The sequence below is a fragment of the Haliaeetus leucocephalus genome, unplaced genomic scaffold (assembly GCF_000737465.1).
Source record: "Haliaeetus leucocephalus isolate CR32 unplaced genomic scaffold, Haliaeetus_leucocephalus-4.0 Scaffold176, whole genome shotgun sequence".
Taxonomy (NCBI): domain Eukaryota; kingdom Metazoa; phylum Chordata; class Aves; order Accipitriformes; family Accipitridae; genus Haliaeetus; species Haliaeetus leucocephalus.
Window position 1 is genome coordinate 1,290,229 of NW_010972612.1, and position 18,774 is coordinate 1,309,002.

At 41.2% G+C, this 18,774-nt stretch overlaps 1 protein-coding gene across 1 annotated transcript in view; it reads right to left on the bottom strand.

The window, feature by feature from the left end:
• DNAI1 (dynein, axonemal, intermediate chain 1) overlaps positions 1–18,774 on the bottom strand; it is a 138,499-nt gene that overhangs the window by 110,969 nt on the left and 8,756 nt on the right. The window contains exons 7-12 of the mRNA XM_010564240.1: positions 17,949–18,107; positions 16,096–16,155; positions 13,981–14,118; positions 3,686–3,770; positions 2,817–2,934; positions 692–735 (exon numbers count right to left, since the gene is read on the bottom strand). Of these exons, the coding sequence (XP_010562542.1) occupies positions 692–735; positions 2,817–2,934; positions 3,686–3,770; positions 13,981–14,118; positions 16,096–16,155; positions 17,949–18,107 (604 nt within the window). The remainder of the gene's footprint in view (positions 1–691; positions 736–2,816; positions 2,935–3,685; positions 3,771–13,980; positions 14,119–16,095; positions 16,156–17,948; positions 18,108–18,774) is intronic.

Genomic DNA, 18,774 nt, shown 5'->3' on the forward strand with positions numbered 1-18,774 from the left:
ATACAGCAAAACAACAAAGAAAAAGGTGAGAAACATCAACTTGTTAGAATTCTTTTCCATTTCCTCAACATGAGAGCAGTAATACTGGATAGGGATTAATACGGAGTAACACAGCAACCCCTGAACCTTATGTTCATTGCTACTCAAAATTATCCCATGTCCAATCCCAGACACTACAGCAGGGAAAGTGCCTTTTCACAATATCTAGGCCTGGTGTGCCCTAATGGAGAGCTTATCCTCTCAGACACCCCCGGAAGTTGTCTCCTAACAAGAAAGCAATGAGTTTACACTTAGAGAAGTCTCTCATGATTAGCTTCTCACAAAACATAACATATCTGGTCTTTCAGCAATTAGAAGGGCAGGAACAGAGAAATCAAAGCCCATCAAGTAATATAAAAAGGATTAAGTGGTGCTTCTAGAGGCAAGTCCTTGACTGAAGGGAGAGTTAGCACTGTCATAAGCCAAAAGCCCTGGCTAACACTGCCTATGCCTATGCATTTCTGAATGTTTATGTCATGGAATGTAAAGGCCTAATTCCTACCTTGAGTTAAATCTCAATTTACTGCTTTGAAGTTAGGTGAGTCTTTGCTGTGAGAAGCAATCCATGCCCCAGAGCTTTATATGATTTGATCTCAGTGCACCTATCAAATATTTTATCTCTCTCAATGATTCTTTTGCATCTGGTACTTACAAGAGCCATAGCCCACTGCAAATAGGTCCTTGTACTTTGGATTCCTATAATGAGAAAATATATGTAAGAATGCATTTATTATTAACCATATAGTTCCAGAGAAATGCACAGCCTTTCACACATTAATATCAGAGCCCATTCTCACAGGACTGCATACAGTCTGCGGGCTTGATCCTTTGAACATATGCACAAGTAAAGTTTGTGTATGAGTAATTCTTCCAGACTCAAAATGCATAAAAAAATAGAACATCAGAAGACCACAGCAGTACATGAAAAGCATAAAAAGGGCACAGACAGACATGATGTCAATCTCCAGCACTTCTTGTCTTATCCATTTCATAATCACATAAAATTTACTTTTTAAAATGAGGTCTTTGAGGAAAAGGAAAAAGGCAGGAATGTGTTGGTTTCCATCTTTCAGGGGCAAGAATAAAGGAGTTTCTAAACCACAACAGAATAATACCCAATAAACTTACTTTCCCTACCTGTTATTAAATAATGAGGGATGCTTCAAGAGACAGCTATCAGTTCATTAATTCATGCTCACTCCCAGAGACCAGGAAGGGAAATGCCCTTCTGATACAGTTGGTGAGCAGTGTATTTGCTGAGGCATACTGACTATGAGCAATTAGCCATCTACTATGTCTTCTAAAGTCCCTTTATTTGAAAAATATCTACCTTCTTTACAACTTCTGCTGTGTGTGGACAGTTACTGCAGGGTTTACATGGGACAAAGGTCAGTACTGTTGCTGTCCCTCAGCTCACATAGAACAACCAGTGGTTAACAATTCTGTGAAATGAATGTATGTGAAAATTATCTAATGAGTGTTTTCTCTGACTTGCTATCTTTTATCGATAAAATAAAACCTCTTCTTTTTCACTTGGGCTGATACCTGGGCATCCTAATGCTCTTGCTCTATCCACTAAATGCACCATCACTGCTAAGAAGGCGAGAATAAAAATTAAATTAGAAAAGCTTATTACATAAGGCAATTTGGAGTCATTCTTCCAGTTTCAGGGCCATCTTTCTGTTATCATTTCCTGGAGACAAGAATAATAGCAGCACAAACTACTGATAAAAGATGCCTTTTCTCCCAATTTTACATCTCATTTTACTGTTATCTTGTAATTCTCACACAACTGCATCCTTGATACTCTGTTAAAGTGCAATTACTGCAGTGGCTTGAAAGGACAGAAGACTGCAATCCTGCTCTGTCTCTCCAAAGATCCTCTTTGGCAAGACACAGATGTGTTCGCACTACCCCACAAACAAGTGAGAGGAGGCCTAGCTGCAGGGGAGCACAAGGCAGGAGCTGACTATGTACGTCTCAAGCTCAGTGCATGAACCAAGCCAGTTCTGGGGAGGGTCAAGCACGTTAAAAGGTAAAAGCACTCATTCAGGTTGGTGATGAGTATTTTTTCATGGTAATATCCGTGGCAATAACATCTCAGAAAAAGAGAGTTGATTTGAAAGTATCAGTGATCATTTTTGGACTGACCAGGAATAAATGTGCAAAAGTAGACTGCAGGACAAATGCCCACTAAACTGAACTGTGTAAGATCCCAATACACAAATACCACTGCTGTCTGGGCAGCAATTGAATATGTACCATGCATAAAGGTCTTGTCTGGTATCAGTGCCTCAACATCTTATAGTTTATGATGCTGCCTGTCTAGCTTATGTAATTTTTGCATTTTCCTTTCTGCTGCTTTAATTCTTCTGTGTTGATACTTGTAAAAAATATAGTTGTTATCCCTTCTCCTTCCCTGGGCTTCTCAGGATTGATTCCTACAACATATTGTCCAAAGATATGACATGTCTATCCCAGCTTTCCCAAGAAGTGACTCTTCTTTGCTCTGCTAACTGCACTCCCTTTGCCCTAGTGCTGCACAGAACCTGCTGTGTCTTCACCTTTTGCCAAATGGCACAAGCCTGGCACATTCAGCCTTACACAAGGTGCTTTTCAATCAGAAGCATCAGGCATATTTAGGCGCTGCCAAAGCAGCTGACTGTAATTATTCGAAACCGTGTTCCCAGAAAAACCAGCCCTGCCTTCTAAGGTGCCATGACATTTAATTCCACTCCCCTGCGAAACAGCCAAAAGTTTGTAATAAAGAGACTTACCAGGAGATGGCAGTAACTGCAAGTCTCTTGGTCTTGTCATACTGGAACTTCCAGAGCGGGAGGAGGGTTCCTTGCTGGTCTCTGTATTCATCCGAAGCATCCTCAAAATATTTAAAATCTAAAATGAAAAAAAACCAAGGAAAAGGTCCCCGTGTATAAATCGGAAATAAATCAGCACAGTGCAGTGCCAGGGAAGCTTTAAAAAACACTCTGTTATCCTCACAGCCTCTGCACAACCCGACTGTTAGTATAAAAACTGTCTCGGTCCTTAAGTCTCAACTCCAAACCAGCATGTACACCCTGTAAATGCATTTTACCAAGCACCAAGTCCTCACACGAAAAAAAGCTGATGATCTAAAAGCAGTCAAAGGATGAACAAGAAAGCAGAAGCGAAATGCAAGAAGTGACCTCAGGCCACTCCCAGGGCTAGATGTGACCTTTCAGTAGGGACCTGAGCAGAGACAGCAAAACCCTTGCAAAATAATGAGACTGAGCATGTCAATGTGGCTGGGACCTGTATGCCAGCAGACAGCTGCTCGGCACTGGCTGCTGTCACCAGCACCTGCATCCAGGAGTGAAGTACGTGCTGAGGGAGGGAAGTGCTGCAGGGAGGGCAATGCTGACCAGACCTGCTGTCCCCAGCCAGCTCAGAGGAGGGCTGATGTGGCATGCCCTTTGCATGCCCACACTCTGCTGTACTGTTTGCCTGGTGTGAGACAGCAGGTTCCTAGCCCTGGTCATTTTAGCTCTGTTTCTCTTGTCTAGTCTAGTCTAGTCTAGTCTATTCTACCCTACCCTTGCTACAGCTGTGGCCACTCATCTGCAGGACTTCTGGCTTGAGTTAGAAGCATGTCCCAGCAGGGCCATACCTTGTGCAATGTCATCAAATGTGTTCTGATTCACCATCCGCTCCATTATTTTAGCAGCCTTTGAGATCTTGGTTATATCATCACTCTGTTGAAAAGAAAAACAAGGAAGAGAAAATGTATTTCCCATCTGTTTACAGGTCCTTCAGACCTTGTGCGACTGAAAAACTTGAGTCCTTTGATCCTGAATACAGAATAACTTGAAGCTCCTCACACTAGCATCTAATGATAAGGGCACTTGAATTAAGGCAATGACTTTATTATAAGTTTAGCAAGATGCCATCCACAGCTGAGCTGCAGTAACTTCATTGTTTGTTCCTGGTTTAGCTCAGTTGGAAGGTACTTATCTGTGAAGGCAGTTAGAGTCTTGTCTTCCTCAACTCATTCAGGTTACCTCATGATGGGATGAGCTAAAAGCACACACATGATCCTTCCCCCATCTCACTTGGTAATAGTTCATTAGCTTCAGTAATGAAATCATAGATGCTTGATCATGCATGAGCATCCTCTCGTCTCTACCTGGAGAGCTTTATGGTCTTGTGTTAAGTAAAGATCACAGGATTTAGGAGTCCTTCAGTCAATCACTGGGTAGTTTCAACTTGATGCATTCACAGATCCATTAGCTCATATAATATATAAGCAACATGCAAAGGGCAATTTGCTGACCAGCTCTTGTGTAAATTGTTTGGACACTGTGGAAAATCACATCCTCCTGGCCAGGGAACACCACAAGTGGGCATGCTTGTAAGGTATGTATGCATACCTATGTAAGGCATGCAGATATACCTGCATGTATGCAAGTATTGGAAACCTTTTGAGAAGTGGCATCTTGCAAGGCCAGCAGTCCCTAGGTAACTGTATCAGTAATATCATGTAAGGCTAAGATTGCCTAGGAAACTATACCAGAAATAGCAAACTTGGGTATGGACATAGCAAAAATGTGACCAATGGGGAAAAACTAATTAGAGACAGGTTGTTGATATGGAAGGAGACAAGGGTGGAGAAAGGGAACAATCCAGGTGGATGGGGGAAGCAGCAGCATGGACAAATGGAGAAAAGAGCATAACAGGGGCTGTTTGACTGTCAGCACGTGGCTGGTTGGTATGCTTGTCTGACAGAACCCTATGTCTGATCACCACAGTCTTATAACCATCTTCTTACTAAAATCTGTTCCTAGCTATTTTTTTGTGTGAGTGTGCTCTCTGTCTTCTGTGTGTGTGTGTGATCACTAGCAAAATCCAAACTGGATAAACCAGCAAGTAGGACAAGAAGCCTGGGTGCCAGCAACTGAAAGGACACAGCTTAAAAGTCCCCAGACTGTGTTGGGCCATGAGATGGATGACAGCACTGCTCTGTGCAACGATGCCAAGGCATATGCAAAGTGCTCTGAGAGCATGCTGCTCCAGGGACCTGAATCCCCATCTACTACTGCTGTCTCAAAGCCCCATCAGTGTTTCAAAGCCTTTCATCTTCAAACCACTGCTAGGGACTGATGGCTGCCAGCACAGCATGATTTCCTCCACAGTGACAACACTGAAAAGAAACTTGTCATCCTTGACACAGCTCAGAGAGTGCCCTGAGCATGAAAAGAAAAAGAGAAATGACTTGCCAAAACTACACCACACAGTCACAGTCAGAACCAAGAACATGACTTCAGATTATGTGTGTCCCAGCCCTCTGCTTCTTTCTTGGGCTCTGCACAGGCTCAAGGGAGATGGAAAGTCTTGCTTCAAAAAGCATGAAACTCAAAGGACTACACAAAGATGACAGCACAAAGGAAAAAAAAACCAATTCTATAATCTGCAACATTTTTTATAAATCCATAATTTGCCTACACCTTCAGTAACTGTGCAGTTGTCTTCTCCCATCTCAGAAAGGATGAAATAGAACTTGGAATCAAGTTCAGAGGAGGGCAACAAGGATGGTCCAAGTCTGGAATGGTTTCTGTACCAGGAAAAACTGAGTAGGCTGGGACTTGCCAGTCTAGAGAAGAGATGGCTTGGGAAGACATAAGACAGGTCTATGAAACCCTAAATGGCCCAGAGAGGATGGACAGGGACTGATTGTTCACCGACTCTTCTGATACAAAAAGTAGGGGTGTCATGTGAAGCTAGTGGAAGTCAAGTTCAGAATAAACAAAAGAAGGTGACTCTTACACAAGGATGACATGTGTGCAACTCCTTGGCAAAGGCTGTAGATGCAAGGACTTTACATGGTTTCAAGGAAGACTGAACAAGCACTTCCATCTGCATACCAAAGCACATCAAGCTTAGGAAATAGTTGAAAATAGTTGAAGGCTGGAAGAATATTTGGGACTGGGGTATACTCTTGCTGAGTTCTTACCCTTCCTTACACATTCACTTGTGGTTAGAGCCTTGATCTGAATCAGTGTGGCCACTCTCATGTCCTTCAGGTTTTTGCTGGGTCTGTGGAAGGACTTCTTGAGAACAGCACAGAGTTTACTGTCATGTTCAGAACTTAAGAAAGTGCAGGAAAAGATGTTATCAAATTTTAACACAGTATGATATTCCTTAGACATTAAGAGTTCATAAGTATTAAGAGAAGTTAAAGAGGGAGAGAAAGAGGATGCTTGAAACATCTCAAGTAGAAATCAATACTCTCAATTGCTGGGATTTCACTCTTTTGACTTTAAGTTGCCGTTATTGCTTCTGCCACTGTAAGACCCGTCTTTCTTTAAAACACTTCCTAAAAAAAACCAATTCAGCTTTGTTAGCACTTGTCCAGCAATATTGGGATCATGACTATAAAAATGTCATTGGCTGCTACCAGCATATTGCTCTGAGTAAGCTTAACTGACAGAGGTTAAATGTTGAAAAGTTTACAGTTTGATTTAGAAAAAGAGAAGCGCAGTAAACACTTTTGTCTCCAACATTGTAAAGGTCATAGTTATGAGGTATTAAGAACAGATCCCCTGGAGTCTTGCTGGTTCATCAGGCGTGTTAGCTTCCATCCACCTATTATGCAGGCAAAAATTTCCCTTGTGTTTTAACATGTACCTGCTACTGGAAGGAGCTGGGGAAGAATGGCAGTGCCATACCCTACAGACATGAGCAGGATCACGGTTCCTGTTCTGTTACACATCCAAGGAAACTTGCACTGCAGGCATTCTGAATTTCCAACCTGAGACATCATTCTGGACTGAAGATTAGAAGATAAGGCTTACTTTATGTGTTCTCAAAGGTGAATGTTAGATCCTGTCTCTTCTATGATGACACCAAGCTGAGTGGTGTGGTTGATACTCTAAAGGGAAGGGATGCCATCCAGAGGGACCTTGACAGGTTTAAGAGGTGGGCCCACGCAAACTTCATGAAGTTCAACAGGGCCAAGCTCAAGGTCCTGCAAATGGGTTGGACCAATCCCAAGCACAAACACAGGCTGGGCAATGAGTGGATTGAGAGCAGCCCTGAGGAGAAGGATGTGGGGGTGTTGGTTGATGAGAAGCTCAACAGGACCCAGCAATGTGTGCTTGCAGCCCAGAAAGCCAACCATATCCTGGGCTGCATCAAAAGAAGTGTGGCCAGCAGGTCAAGGGAAGTGATTCTCCCCCTCTACTCTGCTCTCATGAGACCCCACCTGGAGTACTGTGTTCAGCTCTGGGGCCCCCAGCATAAGAAAGACATGGACCTGCTCAAGCGGGTCCAGAGGAGGGCCACAAAGATGATCAGGGGGATGAAGCACCTCCAGTATGAAGACAGGTTGAGAGATATGGGGTTGTTTAGCCTGGAGAAGAGAAGGCTCCACAGAGACCTTCCAGCAGCCTTCCAGTACTTAAAGGGGGCCAACAGGAAAGATGAGGAGGGACTCCTTATCAGGGAATGTAGTGATAGGACGAGGGGTAACAGTTTTAAACTGAAAGAGGGTAGATTTAGATTAGATATGAGGAAGAAATTCCTCACTGTGAGGGTGGTGAGGCACTGGAACAGGTTGCCCAGAGAAGCTGTGGATGTCCCCTCCCTGGAAGTGTTCAAGGCCAGGCTGGATGGGGCTTTGAGCAACCTGGTCTAGTGGAAGGTATCCCTGCTCATGGCAGGGGGATTGGAACTAGATGACCTTTAAGGTTCCTTCCAACCCAAACCATTCTATGATTATATGATTCTATAATTTTATATTTTTTTTGTCAGTGGAAAGTAGGCTTTAAACAAAACAAAAAAACCCTGTAAAAATACAGAAACAATGTATTATTTAATGGAATTTTTCCTTCAGTGCAGGAAACTGTCCAGATGAATAGAAAGAGCTTTAAGTCAGCATTCGTGTTAGGTAGCTATGCTGTTAGCAATGCAGCCATGAATAACTACATTTTTGACATTAAACTGGATCAGAGTAAGTTATTTTCTCATTGGATCCTGTCCTACTTCAGGTTTGATTTATTTTGCATGTTACTGAAATAAATCTTCAGTGGAAGTGATAGGCCTAATTTATCTTTTTTTTTAAAGATCTGTTTGAAACTCATTTCTTTGTTGTAGGTCAACTCTGGGCTAGCTAGCCAAATGTAATGAGAGCTCATCAGCTAACAAATTTGTTCTGTTTATTTCTGTGCATAAATTATTTTTAGAACAGCAATAATGTTAATTGAATCATATGTAAGATGGATAATGGGCTAGTACTTTGAAAATAAATGTCTTAGTCTTGCTCTAGTATTCATTAACACTAATTGCTTCACATTTGCCTCTCAGCAGCTGGCCAGTTGCAATGCATAACTCCAGTAAACTGAAGCATGAAAAAAGGCTTCTGCTGTGTATAACTGCATATTTGGAAGGCAAACCCCACCCTAAAACCAGTGCAGTAACTGCTCATACCTCTGGTAATACATATACTGTGACTAGAAGAACTCCTGGCTTGCAAATTGAAAAGCACTGTACAAGGGTGTTGTCAACTGTTGCCCAGCCAACATCTCCATGCATTGCAAACACCCACTGCAAATCCCAGATGAAGTCCCCAGGTTGAATCCTGTCAAGTAGTTACTAATGTCCAGAATTGTACTTGTGTGTTCATTTTCACTCTTTGCTTTTAATTCTGATATGCTGTAAACAGTAGATTAAAGACAAGGGAGTCAGTAACAACTCACCCACTCCTAGGGATGACTGGGAACAGGTGAACAATAATGTGAAGGTTAATTGCATTGGAATTTCAGCTGTTATTTCAAAAATAACTGTGGCCATCCAAGAGCTTCCAAATGATAATTATGACCCTGTGAGCTGGGCTGTCTCACCAGGCATATCTCAGAAAGGGGTAATGCTATAGTGAGATAGACAAGTCAGACCGGAGATCACAGCATTCACAAACGCACAATTCTCTGTTAAATATAAATTTTGTTTAGACTTTTAAGGAAACCGTTCAACAACTTCTGCTTCAGAGCAGATTAGAGACTGTTCCAGTGCAGTAAGTTCCAGCTTTAACATATTCCTAACTGGTTCACATCCATCTGTATTTCTGTTGACACTATCCTCTGCCTTAGTAATTCTTCTCCCTCTCTGTTATCTACCTCAGATTCCCTCTCTACCTTTGCATTACCAGATAAATATGCTAAGATTTTTTTAGTCTCTTGTATTCAAGATTTCTATTTCATATATTCTTTTCCATATCTATGCAGGTTTGTAATCTATCATCTTTGAAAAGAGGTGATCAAAATCATATATCCCTGTACTACTCCAGATAAGGTATCACCCCGCCTTATAGTATTTCTCTGCTATCCCTCACACAATATATTCCAGCAATGTACTTGTCTTCTCATAGCCACATTACAACTCACCAACCGATAACACTCATGTTCTCCCTGTCATTTCAAACTGCAAGCCCTCTCACTTTATCAAAAGTTGCTTTGATACTCCAAAATGCACAGTCTTCCTCTCCACTGGTCCCTGCCAGCCTGTACTAATAACTTTTCTGATATATCTAATCATTTCCTAAAGGCACTATAGCAATAGCTTTACAGAATTTCAGCTAGATTACCTTTACTATACTTTCCTTGTTAAGGGAAAACACAACTTTTCTCTTATCAAAGAAAGAGATGAGACTATTTGGAAACAGCTTACCTTTGATAAACACATGCTATTTTACTCCATTTCATATTTACTCCCAATTCTCTGTTCTTTCCCTCCTTATTCATTCTGTTGCCTCATATACTGTTAAAGGTCAGACTAATGGAACCATTTTTACTCCTCTTACATATAATATATCCTTGTTATACTCCAATTACATAGCTCCACCCCTCTTTAGATAGATTCATTAAAAATCCTTACTACCAGACTTGTGATTTCATGCCTTGTCATCTCAGGGTGAGAGGAACTAGCCTGCATCAACCTCATTGCATTAAGCTCTTTGCATTTTGCTTCTACCTCAGATACTGTCATTTCTATGCTCACGCAACAATATGAGGAGGGTTGTACTGGATCAGACCAAGAGTATCTCTGGGCCAGGATCCTCTCTGTAATCAGAGCCATAAGCAGATGGCTCAGGAACAGTAAGAACAGGACAAGCAGATGCAACACTTCTGCCTAGTTGTCTCTGCTTCCAACTACTTTCACCTCAGAAAATTTCATATCATTGCTCTTTGGTATTCTGTGCTCTCCATGTTCTGTTTGCTGCCTTTATTGAAAACTGGAAAAGGAAAAGTTTCAAATGTGGTATCACTGCTCTCGGATGCAGCACATCCTATTCTCTCTAGATCCATTTGAGTGATGAACGTATTGAGAGTTTTCCAAGAGTTCATTACACACTCCAGACAAATACTTTCTGTCATTCCAACTTTTATTCACTCATATTCTTCTTTATATCATTCTCATCCTTCCTTCTGCTGGAATCCCTGGTTACCTCCATTCCTTTTTCTGTTGGTTGCCTCTCTCTACTGCTTTGCCAAACCACGACTTCCTTGCTTCTTCTCCTCATTCTTTGGTGCGGTGCATGGCTTCATTCTACTTCTTTTCCCCTAGCGAGGAGCTTCTACTCCACTGTCAAGGCTCTCTTCTCTTCTCTTCTCTTCTCTTCTCTTCTCTTCTCTTCTCTTCTCTTCTCTTCTCTTCTCTTCTCTTCTCCTCTCCTCTCCTCTCCTCTTCTCTTCTCTTCTCTTCTCTTCTCTGCCTTTGGCCACATTCTTCCATGGATCATGTTCTTCCTCTCCCAGTCATCTGTTCTCTTGACCTCTTATTCAGTACCAGCACTGTTTTCTCTTTCTTTTCATCCATTATGTCTTCAATTCCTCATCTGACCCCTACCATCATGTCCAGCTGTGGCTCTAGTTCTTGGATCTTCTCTTTCACAAGCTCATACCATAGCAAGAGCTTCCATCAGAGACTCACCCCTGGTAATATCCGCTCATTTTCTCATCTTCTTTCCTTTGGGTTGAATCCAGTGCTATCTCAATAGCTATCACAGTCTTTTTCTTCCTAGTACCTAGCCTGACAGAAACAATGATGGAAATCAATCACTGCTTCTAGCCATTGCATCCTTGATCTGGATCAGCCACATGTCCTGGCTGATGTTCCACAGTTCCCCTTCAGCAATGATCAAATGCAGTATGTTCTCAGAAAGTATTTAGCTGAAAAAGCTCTGTTTCAATTACCATGTGTGGTCCAAAGCATGCAACCTGTGAGTTGGAAGCTCCACAAACCCCACTTCTCCATTTGCTGACTTGAGACCGGACGTACAGATTCTGACGCCATCAAACTTTAATTTCCATAGACCTACACACGACCAGATGTAATGCCTGTTGTCTGTTTGATCTTAGCCTTGGATTACTTCAGGTTGCCTTTTTCTAGTTAGTGACTGGAAAATTCAGCAAGTTTTTCATACACTTCTACCAGCGTCACAGAGGGCCTCAATTTGGGACACTGGCTCTGCATAAAGAAGCTTTCCCTTCCACTTTTTCAGTGTATTGATTTTCTAGCTTCCCTGCAAGCCCCCTGGAAAGTGATAAGAGTGAAAGGCAAAGCACCAAAGGGAAGGATCATGGCTGCCTGGATTTCAGCTTCCCACCATTGTCAGTAGCGCACACAACAGGTTTTTTACAATATGGTTTCACTGGTAGAATTTTTATTTCAGTTTCATTATCAGCTTTTAGCAGTCCACCCTTTAAGCCCATAATTATACCATTGACTTTAGGCTTAATTCTCCAAAACATACTCAGGTGAAAGTTTTATTATTTTTTGAAAGGACTGTGAATTTCAGTGGCAAAGTTCACAGGAACAAGCCTATCAGAACATGTTCCTGGTCTGTTTATACTATAACGCTTTTGATGGCACAGTGCTGCTGGAGTAGCTAAACCAGCCAAATCCTCTACAGTTGAATCAGCCATATGGTATGAAAGTGCTAAAGTCAGTTTAAGGAGCCAGCTTCTATTACATAGATATATCTTAGTTATGTCGATATATTGTCATGGTTTAACCCCAGCCAGCAACTAAGCACCACACAGCCGCTCACTCAGTCCTCCCGGCCCCCCCTCAGTGGGATGGGAGAGAGAATTGAAAACAAGTAAAACTCATGGGTTGAGATAAGAACAGTTTAATAATTTATTACTGTTGTTGTTGTTGTTGTTGTTGATATTGTTGTTGTTGTTGTTGTTATATTATTATTATTATTGAAAAGGATGATAACAAAGAGAGAGTGAAATATAACCCAAGAAAGACAAGTGATGCACAATGTAGTTGCTCACCACTCGCTGACCAATGCTCAGCTAGTCCCTGAACAGCGATCCACCCCTCCCTGCCAACTCCCCCCAGTTTATACACTGGGGATGACGTCATGGCCAGTTTGGGTCAGCTGCCCTGGCTGTGTCCCCTCACAACTTCTTGTGCCCCTCCAGCCTTCTTACTGGCTGGGCATGAGAAGCTGAAAAATCCTTGACTTAGTATAAACACTACTTAGCAACAACTAAAAATGTCAGTGTGTTATCAACGTTATTCTCATACTAAACCCAAAACACAACAAAATTAACTCTATCCCAGATGAAACCAGGACATATATCTACACCTGTTCTAGGGGCAAGCTAAGAATTGACTCCCATGCCTCTGTATTATAGTTCTCAGTACATTTTGCTCCAGTCATTATAGAAATATTTCGGTTTGCCTTCTAAATTGTTTAACTTAGACTAGGGGGGAAAGAACCACCCACAATTCTGTATAGATACAGCTCTGGTAAACCCTAACAGAAAGTTCCTGAACTCCCTGAAAACATTCTGGAACATGAAGAAAATCTTTCAGGGTTGCTGTGTCATATTCTCAGTGCTGGGATCACATTCTTAAGACGGGGATATTGCCACTTTAGGGGAATGCACTGTGGCATCTCTGCAAGGCACTCATAGGCTACTCCTGAGAGAGCAGCCTGGATTAGGAGTTAGTATCACCCTTACAGAAAGATCACAAGACCAGCTGGGAGCTTGGTAGGAGTTATGATACCTGCTATGCTGAGAAGCCAGACTAATGGAGGCTACTACAGTTCACTAGCCCTTGCCACTCACTCTGGTACTCCATAGGACTCAGAGTGGCTGACCTCCTCTTGGAATGATCACATCAGCGTGACTAACGTATCACCATGCCGTGTAATTACTGACCCTGGCATAACACTTTCAAACACTAGAGAGAGACAATTCTGTCACTTTCCAACTAAAGGAATAAACAATGCATCAAAGATCCCCCAGCAAATTAGGTCAAGCCTCCCAGAATCATTATTCAATTTTAAGTATGTAGGCTTTGATTTCAATTAGCTGTTATTAACTTTTATATAAATTATGTTATATACCATTTATATGTATATAACTAGAACATATATAAATTATAATTGTACAACATCATTAAAATAAAAAATAGTCAAATGTGTTTTGCTAGAGTGCTTTAGTAACTTTTTGAAATAATCCTAAATTTCTTTGCCTTCAGATTGCAACATTGTACCAAAAACCTCTGCACCACTTAGAATTTTTTGAAAAGTCACACAGTGTTTCTACTTACTTCATTCTTTTATCCCTCACATGCTAATCAAAAAAGAGACATAAACATGGTAATGCACAAAAAAGAAAGCCAAACATCTCACCTGGAAATCAGGTTTGAAGACAAGATTATGGCTTCACATTGTTTTGTATTCCCATAAAAAGCACAGCAAAACGGAAATCCTGTTTTGGAAATACCGTTCCTAGCAAAAACTAATTTTTCTATTTCTTAAGGTTGTTACTTGTCAGCTGAGACAACTAGCTACACAGCCAGCATGACTTCCTAAATTTCACCTGACTTGTATGATGGATGCATCCACCACCACTCTGAGCAGGCTTCTTCCAGCATTTTGAAACATACCTGTGACTCCACAGAGGTTAACTTTCTTCCCTTCTTCTTCTCCTCTTCTCTCTTTGCTATTTGAGCTTTTGATTTTTCTTTCTCTTTTGACCTTTCAATTTTCTGAAGCTCCTCCACATAGGCATCGTAGATCTCCCACTGAGAAACAGACAGAGGGAGTATTTATCAGGACCTGATTATACTCCAGAAAACAGCCATCTATCTACACCATCACAAAAATATGATAGTCCTCACAACAGTAACACTGCCACTGGAATCAGCTGAAGACAGCTAGCTCGTTGCACAAAAAGTAAAGGATAGAAGCCCAGGATTTTTAAAGCTTGATGGGGCATGTCTTCCTTTTTAAGAACGCATTATTGCATTCTTAACAATTTCCTTCCCCCAACATTCTTCTTGGTGCTTTCACTCCATACCTTTTTTGTAGGATTTTCTGTTTGGCTAATTTACCAGTGTTTAATAGGAAACATGCATTAAACATCTGTTTTATGACATTTCTCATGTGGTGTTAGAAAATTAAATTTTAGCTGCTTAACACAATTTAAATCTTGGACTCCAACTCTGCAGCATATGATCAAATGGAAACTGAGAGCAGTTTTACATCTTCTGCTATGCCACATGCCATGACTGTCTTACTTGGGTAGATCCAAAAGTAATTTTTGTACTTAAGAATTATTCATTAGTATTGGAGTGCTAGTACTGTATCTGAAGCAGGTACATTACTTTCAGGACAAAATAAAAGCCAATCTAACTCTGACACATCAGCTTAGGAGAGGGAGTACGATTCAAACACAAAATATAGACTAGAACACTGGAATAAAGAAAGGTAGCAGAAATCTGTAGCAAAAAAACTGCACTGTGTTGTAAATTTGCAGGTGGAAATGAGATGGAAAGATGTTCCAAGCATTAGGGAAAGGACAAACAAGATGTGATGAGAAGAGTAGGAGCAAAACAGAAAACTGAAATAGGAAATCGTGAGTATAAGGAAGAATAAGAAGGAAAAAGAGTTGAGGAAAAAAAGAGCTTACATTAAAAATATTATTTTATATCCACTCAAATTTTCAACAGAATAAAATGAAAACATTTCATGCAAAATTTTGGTAACTGCCTGATTATCTTAAATAGCTCTGTTCTCTCTAATTCTCAGGTCATCTCACTGTCAGAAGAAATGAATGGAAACTCCAGCTGGAAGGAGGGAAGATCTCAGGCCAATTACTCTGTAATTTCAAGTTCAGGAATAGACTGGGTTACAGTTTTTAATGTGTAAAATATCATGCAAAATATTTTTTTTTTACATTTTTGAGAGATGGAGGAAATACTATAGGCACATTCCCACTACATAAAACAGAGCTAAGCCTATTGCAATAGCTAAACTTAGACAAAGTAAAAAACACAGTATTGCACATATCAAATTCTTAACAACACTCCCCAAAACTCCATGAAACCTTGTGAATTCCCAGCTGTATGAAATCTTCAGAGGTCTCCACTCTTTAAACACAGTGCTTAAAGTGGAGCTAGCATGCAGATGTGTCCTAAGTGCTTTTTTGCTATTTTCTTCCTGCATTTTGAGAACCCATTGAATCTGCCTCTGAGGGGATCAGCTGATGGAGGTGTCCTGCAGCTGACCAGGTACTGAATACTGGATCACAGCTCCTCCTAAATAACCAGGTCACCCACCACACAGTGATGGAAGGTCTTCAGCAACAGGACAGTCCCCACCCCAAAGAGAGACCTGTGCCCAGAGGAGTCAGTGCCTGCAAGCTGCAGCTTACCTCTTGCTGAGTCCAGAACCATTCTCACACTGTGTTTTCCTCATTTTCACTCATTTAAGACTCTCTAAAGCAGACTGGCCAGGGTGGCTGGCAAGCAATAGATCAGTTAAAAGCAGCTAACCAAGACACTTGACCTTAGAAATATAAACCATTAGCAAGTTCACCCATTAAGGTGGAAAAGAGGCCCACACTATTTTGCTCTCAGATTTAAACCAGAGATCAAAGCCACAGTATGGGAGTTCGTTCCACTGCAAGGAACACAAACATAGCAATTTGATTTTTTCTTTCTCATATCTCAGTTTCCTAAATATAGTCTAAAAAAACTTTAAAAGTAAAAAGGATATACCTGGCAAGCAGTGGCTGAGAAATTTTTACAAGGTATAGGCTCTGATTGACATGCTCTTTCCTGAATAAAGAAAAAGCATAAAGAAGTGTCATCTTTGCATTGAAACTCTTCGCAGCAACATATTCCAGCTGTGGAAACAGTCTTCTCATAGCAGGTAGTTAGAATAATATTGATCTAAGATTAATTCAACATCCAAATGACTCCTAGAGCACTGCACAAACATTATCGGTGATCATGCAACTACAGATAGATTTTCTTCTGGACAAAAGAACCTTCTGATTTTTGCTGGCATACTTAAAATATGTAAATTCAGTATTTCATTTTGAAGGAGTTGAAATGGTTTGTTTCACCTCTACCATTTGAAACATTCTGCTACCAATTATGGTATTAGTTATGGTATCCTAGCAAATCTGAAAAGTTTTGACCTATATATTAGAAAAACACTTGGGTACAGCAGTCAAAACAAAAGAGTTGAACAGAATGATAACCTATAAACAATTCATTTGATGTTACTGAAATAATATTTTTATCACCCTTACATCAACATTCTGAAATAAATAAATTAATTTCTGTGAAACTTTCATTTCATGGAACAGCTTTTTCATTCAAAAAACTGTTGTGTCAGGACATGTTTAAGAAGCTGCCTGTAGCATTTCACTGACCTCTGAAATGAAGCACTCTCAGACGTGGAAACTGCACATCCTGTACTGCACACAGCAGCAGCTCACAACTATTTAAGGTCTATATTCTGCTATCAAAGGCAGAATCACACAGAGGCACACATGCCTCTCCTAGTAAAATCAATGGGGAGAGAATATGCAGATCTGGGTACAGAGAAACAAATTCTGTGGCCTCTGCAGGGATTTTTGAAAGATGCAGAATCTTCGCTCAGACATTGCAGTAAGCACCCCACTGTTGGAAAAACTCTCTTGAGATTCTGCATCTCTGCTAGTGGGCAGAGATGGTATACCTTCTAGGAGATAGTACCTCCAGCAACACAGTAGCTCTTAGATCTCTCCAAGCCCATCAGATGTAAAGGCACCTCACTTTAGGTGTAATGGCTGCAAGGCAGGCAGGCTCTCTGGATGAGCTATATATACTCTGATACTAGGGCAGCAAGGAAAATGAGAATTTTCTGAAACTTCTTTCTCTGATTCAGAAAGCTCCTTTTTGAGCACTCAGCTGGGGGCCAACATCACCAGTATTGCTCAGTCAGAAGACCCTGTGAAGACACACTCACTGGGAATAGCTGCAGGCTCAGGGAAAAGCTTAGGAAAGGAACATAAGGTCTTGGGTCTGTACTGACTGGAAAGTGCATGCACAGAGTGGGAGGGAGATGTACCATGTAGAAGCAGTAAAGATTTGTCATACTTACATGGGTCTTCTACTGCAGTACCTGTGCTTAATAGAAGCATAAATACCTTTATGCTTTTAATATAGGGGTGGGCACTTATATCGTTGTTCTATGGGTAAGAATTGAAGTATAAGGCCATAGAGGAACTCTGTGGCAAAAGGAAATTGAATTAATGGATTCCAAGCCCTCAGCTACTACCCTAACCCTTGCTCTATACTTTTTCACATGAGAAAATAGACATGAAAAATGTCATATCCAAGTAGAGTTTTAAGGATTTACAGTAGCACCAAAACTTCTTGTAGGCTGTCCAAGAGTCCATGAGGCAAGAATTTTTCTGTCTCCATTTTCATCACCCCAAATGCTTTACCATAGTAAAACACTGTTTTTTTTTCTCCTAATAGTATCTACAGAGATCATAGGATATGACACAAATGCAGATGATCCACACGCCCTCCCAAAGGAAACATCCTCCAAGTCACTGAAGGAAATGGCAGCATACCCGCATAGGGTTGTTGAGCGTCCCTGAAGCTCTCTCAATGAAGTTGAACTGGTTTGCAAGCTTCTGCTCCTTCACTCTTGGGGGAGGAGGCTCTTCTGCCTCTGCTGCCTCAGCTACTTCTGCTGTTCCTGACTCCTCTGTCTCTTCCTCTCCAGCAGCCTGTAAGAAAATAGAGCAGTGACTCCACCCAGAGAGAACCAGACATCTCTTTCCTACTTCAGAAGCACTTCTTCTTGGACACTTGGATTTCTGCTGCCTGGTGAAGGAGACTGTAATTGAAGATTCAATATTTAAGACGGAAATTAGGAGATTTCCAGCAATCAGAAGAAGGACTTTCTGGAACAGTATCTAAACGGCAATATGGGAAACCAGGAAGTAAAGTGACTTTAAAACAAAGCTTGACATGAGTGAGATGATAATATAGCACAACTGACTTTGATGAAGAGGACTCAGGGATCAGAAGACTGTGTTAAGAGTCCTACTACCCTGTGTTTTCATTACCTTGCTAGGCAGTGAGCTTTATCTGAAACTTGTCTGAACCAGATTCCAGGGTCTGACACTGTGTGGATAAGAACAAGCTTCTCTCAGCATACTCCTTTCCTGATCAGCCAACTGCCTTTAAATCAGGCCACTGCTTATTTCATGTAGTTATGCCTGCTGCTTTCACCCCTCCACATTTTGTTTTTCACCAATTTCTCTTTCAGGAATGGACATGCTGTCCAGGAAGATTCCAGATCCCAGCAAATTACACTGTGTCTTGATATAATATCTGGATAAAGATAGATCTGGTGTGAGAGACCTCATCCCCCTACATAGCTTCTCCAAA